The sequence below is a fragment of the Mustela lutreola genome, chromosome 3 (genome assembly GCF_030435805.1).
Source record: "Mustela lutreola isolate mMusLut2 chromosome 3, mMusLut2.pri, whole genome shotgun sequence".
NCBI classification, from domain to species: domain Eukaryota; kingdom Metazoa; phylum Chordata; class Mammalia; order Carnivora; family Mustelidae; genus Mustela; species Mustela lutreola.
The window spans coordinates 124,229,343-124,235,342 of NC_081292.1; the positions used below are offsets into that span (position 1 = coordinate 124,229,343).

At 38.2% G+C, this 6,000-nt stretch overlaps 1 protein-coding gene across 1 annotated transcript in view; it reads left to right on the top strand.

The window, feature by feature from the left end:
* ARHGAP15 (Rho GTPase activating protein 15) overlaps nucleotides 1-5,685 on the top strand; it is a 604,723-nt gene extending 599,038 nt beyond the window's left edge. The window contains exon 14 of the mRNA XM_059166761.1: nucleotides 5,322-5,685. Coding sequence (XP_059022744.1) covers nucleotides 5,322-5,505 — 184 coding nt within the window. The 3' untranslated portion in view covers nucleotides 5,506-5,685. The remainder of the gene's footprint in view (nucleotides 1-5,321) is intronic.
* The last annotated feature ends 315 nt before the right edge of the window (nucleotides 5,686-6,000 follow it).

Below are 6,000 nucleotides of genomic sequence, written 5' to 3' on the forward strand. Positions count from 1 at the left end.
GCCATTTTCAAAAAAGTGCCGTTTGGGGTCTTTTTCCTTTTAGTCAAGCTTTCAGTCACTAGACTTTGAGCTCTTCATGTTGCTTAGAATCTCTGTGGTAAGGATTTCTAGGAATAAATTAATGGTGAGTAAACAACCATGCAGAGGAATTTCCAAATATTGTTATAAGATCTGAACGTTTTCTCACCTCCTTACCCATCCATCAATTCACTGTACATTAATCTTTCAACCATGTCTTTGCTCTCACCTTTCTCATTCAGATGTGTTCTTTTGCCTTTTGGTCTTTGTTTTGCCATAGAAGGGGAGTTTCTTTCATTTCATTGCTGAAAACGGGTTAAATCGTAGCTCAAAATTTATAACACTGTCATGGAGTTTAAGGCCTAATGAAATCTAAGCCCTATGAGGGGGGTGGAACTTTCCAGAAATGACCACAATCTGACCTCTTTGAGTTAGCTGCTACAGAGTTCCAAAGCCAGGTGGCATGGGAGGTAAAATCCATCACATTTTCAAACTTACATGGTAGGCCTTTAGCAGAGCAAGCTAGACCAGCATTTCCTAACACATGCTTCTTGGGAAAGAGAATCTATGGCATCCAAGTCAGCTAGAGAAGACATGAGTCAAGCAAAGATGGGCATGGATATTTTTTCTTCAGGACTGTTCAGAGCCTTTATTATGCTACTGTGTGTTGTGAACTTCCAAGAAGAAGAAAAAATGGCATACAATTTTCTCCAAAACCCATTTTACTCTGCAATGCCTATCTTTGCAAATCATATCACAGAAAGGGGGTTTTGCAGAATTCACTTTTAGTGAATGAAACAAGTAACTAATTGAAAATATTTCAATCTTCTGTGCCGAAGTCATTGTAAAAAGAAATTGACTAATTGCAAAGAGTAAGGGCATGTCAACTATGAATATGGAACTGCTATATAAATCTCCTTTTCCATAAAGTGCTTTGAAAGATCCATAGTGAAAATCTACATGGTTACTGAGTCAGATCCTCTCTTCCAAAAATACGACTCAACTGCATTTTAAGCTACTGGAAGTATAACTTAGTTGTTTTTGAGAGTTTTCCATCTTTGGTACTGGACTGATTTTTTTTTTCTTCCATGCATGGCTTTTCTTTCCTTCAGTAGCCTATGGCTCTCCTCTACATGTGTTTACTAGCTCAAATCTTTAGAAATAATGGCACTTTCAATATCCAGCTGGTCCCCACAGTGAGAGTGGGATTTTTGATACCCTTTGATTTGAAGTAAAAACAAAACAAACCAACCAAACAAAAAAACCTCTAAGATTTAAATAATTTTTCAGGACAATATTCTAACTGTATTTTGAAATTGTGGTTGATTCCCTATGTGGTCCTAAACCAACCATTTAACTATTTAACAGTTTATTGAGGTAGAGAATAGGTAAGTTCACATTTCAATAAGGAAGTTTGTAATGCCAGTTGGGGGGACTTCTTTGTTAGCCACTACTAGAAAGGAATCTAACCTAACTTAAACCTTGATATGAGAATGTTTTTGCCTATTTACATAAATCATATAATTTGGTAGATGGTGATTTCTACCCCAAATTCGTCTTCAGGGCGCCTGGGTGGCTCAGTGGGTTAAAGCCTCTGCCTTTGGCTCAGGTCATGATCTCAGAGTCCCCGGGCTCTCCATCGGGCTCTCTGCTCAGCAGGGGACCTGCTTCCCTCTCTCTCTCTGCATGCCTCTCTGCCTACTTGTGATCTCTCTCTGTCAAATAAATAAAACCTTTAAAAAAAAAAATCATCTTCATTCTCAGCATCTTTTCTAACCGAAAAGTTGTTCAACATTTCAACGTACCAACTACTGGTTGGTTGATATTCAGAAAAATAATTGCCTATGAAATATATATATGTGTATATCTATATACATATATGTATATATGCACACACACAAGCACACATTCTTTAACAGTAAATCAGAAAGCATGTATTTTATTTAATACACTTCCATATTGTCTTAATAACTTACTTTCTTGACTACATTTGATTTTTCTGAAAGTTGTTGCAAGTAATTCGATTTCCCAAAATTAGGAAAAAATTCCAAGCTGTTAAGGAAATTTAACCTGCGGTAATATAAATCTAACAAGAATACAAAAAACTACGTGTTGTTTAGTAAAATCTACTGATAACAAGATTATTTTAAAGCACTCATAAGTTAAAGCTGGTTTTATTAAAATCAAGTAGAAAATGTGCAGAGAAACGGACCGAAACGATGCAGGTTGGAGATGGAATGAATGCTCCACATTCACACATGCATAAAAGCACAAAATGAACATTTGTCCACAGGAAATTTAGGAAACTGATGCATTGGCAGAAATCCACTACAAGAGTCCTCTTGCATAACCCACTCACTAAGATAGAAAACTCTTTCCCTGAGGTGGATTCTGACAGGCAGATCTAGCCTCCTACTCTCCATTCTATTTAAACTCAGTCTTGGTGTTCTCCTCTAGATTTGGTCCTACTGTGGATTCAAAGACCAGGCCTTTGGCTGAGCAGGAAAAATATGAAGAACTCTGGGGGAAAACTGAAAACGAGTGTAACCCCAATTCAGCTTTCTTTCGCCTCCCTCGTGGCCCATGTCCTATATGCTCTAACTTTCTGGGATGCCCTGGAAAGCTGAGTGCCTCCTCCCCTCACCCAAGCTCCTCCACATGCAGACCTCTCCCAGCATCTACCCTGGTACCCTCCTGACAGCCCCCAGGGCGCTCTCTCCAACAGCCTGCTCTTGGGTCTCCCTGGATTTTTAGCCTCACCTGTGTGAGTTTGATATAATTCTGTCTCCCAACTATGCCAAACTTCACTGTTCCTGCTACTAACTGAAATTACAGCTGTTACTGAATAGGAAAATACATCTTCAATCCTCAATTAATCTTCACATTGTCGCTTTCCCTTTTCAGTCTCCCTGGACTCTGGTCCTAATCTTCCTCTACCCTGTTGGCCAAGATGCCTTACATCAGTGATTAACCTTCATTCTTGCATACTTTTTTTGTTTCTGTTTCTACCTTCTCCATGTCCTATTACCTTTGAGCCCTACACTGTGCTACAAAAATCTTGGCAACTTAGATCTTTGCTAGCTCTGGATAAAGTTGTTAAGGCAACTTTTACCTAATAGGTACTCTATTGATCAGTTACATTCTCTTTCCATATTTGCCTTTAACGAGCTTTTTTTTTTAATTGTGATGGAGTCAATGAATGAGTATCATAAAAAGGTCTTATTTTAAAATCAAGGGCGAAAACTGTTTTACCTCCACAATAAATCTTACTAATGACTTGTATATTAAGAAACTCTGTGAAAGGCTCAAGAGAGATCTTAAATTGAGGTAAACAGGTGTAGTAAAGTGAAGCAAAGGCTCACTCACTCAGTTTGTCCCCACTCCAGGTTAAATCATTCTATAGGCTTTTGGTAAATGCAGTAGCAAAGCGAGAGTTTCTTATATTCCAAAGGAAACTTTAAGCTCGAAGTCTCTGGTAACTCATTTACAATCTAAAATATGAGAACCTCTTCCAGAATGTAGCCAAGTCAACCACACTCATAGGCACAAATGCTCTCCTTATAAAGCAGAAAAAAGTGAAAAATGGAAGCAGGATATCTTGAATATTCAGTCTAAATTTGGAAGTCATTTTGCACACAATAATCTATCAGAACCAGGCTGTTAATCACAATTCTGCAATAAGGTACAAATTCAGGCCTTCTATAGAAGGATTTTATAATCTGAAGGAAGGTGGCAGAATGAAAAACCAGCCTGGTAATTAAGAATAGGAGTCCTAACACACACACATCACAGCAATGATGTTTCCAAAGGCACTGGATTCAGACTCCATGGGTTTATACCTCAGCTCTGTGTGACAGCAGGCTCTTCACCTCTCTCGGCCTCAGGCTTCTCACCTGTAAAATGGGCTGAATAACAAAAGCCACCTTGTGGGATTATTATGGGGATTAAATGAGATAATACCATGGCTTAGAACAACACTTGATTTTTTTTTTTTTAAGTGATTATGTCAAGGGCATTTGCTGGCCATGAACTTGTGCTGTGGAGGGTCATAAACCAATGGCTTTGGTCCTTCTCATTCTCATTCAAGAGAGAGAAGTCATGGCTTCTTGGTCTCAGAAGTGGTCCTTCAGAGATCTGGGTTCATGAAGAGATGGAAATAAAGCAAGTCCAGGATTCCAATGTTCCACAGAAGGCTCTGAGATGGAGACCCTGTGGCCTTGCAATAAATTTCGTTTGCCTCACTATTATTCTCTACACTCATAGTTCCCTTGGGTCCAGATGTCTGTTGGAATGCAGAATTTAGAATTCAGAATTCTTAGCACCCTATTCTTCTATATGCTAACCCTATTTCCTTAACATGGCTAAAACCTTGCCTTCTTAATGAAGTATAAAATGAAGTAGGCTTCAATGGTAAGAATAAGCATCATTGTTTAAAAGTCTCAATATCTAGGATGGGACTTTACCTTCCTTTTAAGAGTCCTGTACTGAAGCAGGCAAGGCATTACCATTAATAAAACATCCTAATGTTTCATTGGTATTCCATCTCCCCATATAGTCCTCACACAAGCAAACATGTCTTTGATTCCAATGGGACCATTTTCCTGTGCAAATTCTATAGGATTCCAATATTTTATTGAGGTGTGAGCTAAAAGGGATGTCCAAAATGAATGGAGACACTTAGAATTTTGCCGTACACCTAAATATCTCAGAACCTACCCTCTCTACAAAACATCATACAGTTAGCATTGGTCAGAAATACTTTTCTCATCCCAATCACTAAAAAGTTGTTAATTTGTGGGGCCTATGTCAACTTTTTTCCTTAACTATGCATATATTATTCTATTTACTGTGTTTGGATTCTTCTATATTCTAGCATGTCTCATCTATTTCTTCCATTGATTATAAACATTTTCAAAGGTCGAATCTTGTTAACTCTCTACAGTAATTTTTGCTGTTTATTTATTCTTTCATTCCATATTTATTGAGCATTCACAATGTCCAGGTACTGTGGGGATAAAAAGTTGGACAAGGTAATGAATCCTTCTCCCCGGAGTCATAGGTTCTATTTTCATACAATGAAGCATAAATAGGTTTTAAAATGTCATGGCAAAGTTGCTGTTTTTCTAGAAGTAGAAAAACGTTTTGCCCGTGTTGCATTCTCTGTTTTGCCAAAGCCAATCATTGCCCTTATTTCCTTTCTTGAAATTGAAATTGAATTCAAGAACACAGAATTTTATCAATCAAAATTAGCCACAATTTTACTTCAAACTCACAGAATCTTCTCTTTTCATCCCTCTCTCCAGGATTGTGGCCAAAGCCTCCAAGAACCTCATGTCCACTCAAAGTCTAGGAATTGTATTTGGACCCACCCTTCTGAGAGCGGAAGATGAAACGGGGAACATGGCAATACATATGGTATACCAAAACCAGATAGCCGAGCTCATGCTAACTGAGTACAGTAAGATCTTCGGCTCAGAGGAAGACTGACAGACAAGACAAGTGACTGAATATGTTCACATCTGTCTTGATGCCTAATATTTTTACATTTCTGTAAACATATTTCTGAAATATTTTTTTCCTTTCAAGCGACAGATGCCTCATTTTGTGAAAACTTAATGATAATTTTGTGTTTAAGTTCCAAACATTTGAATAAAATAGTTGACAATATTTGCCTATATGTGTTCTACATTAACCCCTTCATTGCTGTTCCTTCTAGCACTTCCAGGCATTCAACTGTGCATGCTCCACACTATAAAATAATGTGCTGAGCACAGCACATACCCAAAAAACAGCTTTAAAACTGCTCCCAGACATTAGATGTGTAATTACATAAGTGTGAGTTTTGCCAGTATGGGTATGTGTGCACACAGGTGAGCCTGCTCCCTACCCTGGCTGCCTCGGGCATGTTCCCATACTCCTGCTTGCACAGGAGTAGAAACAAAGGGAGAAGGAAGTCAGAAGTTAATCATTTTTAAATAGAAC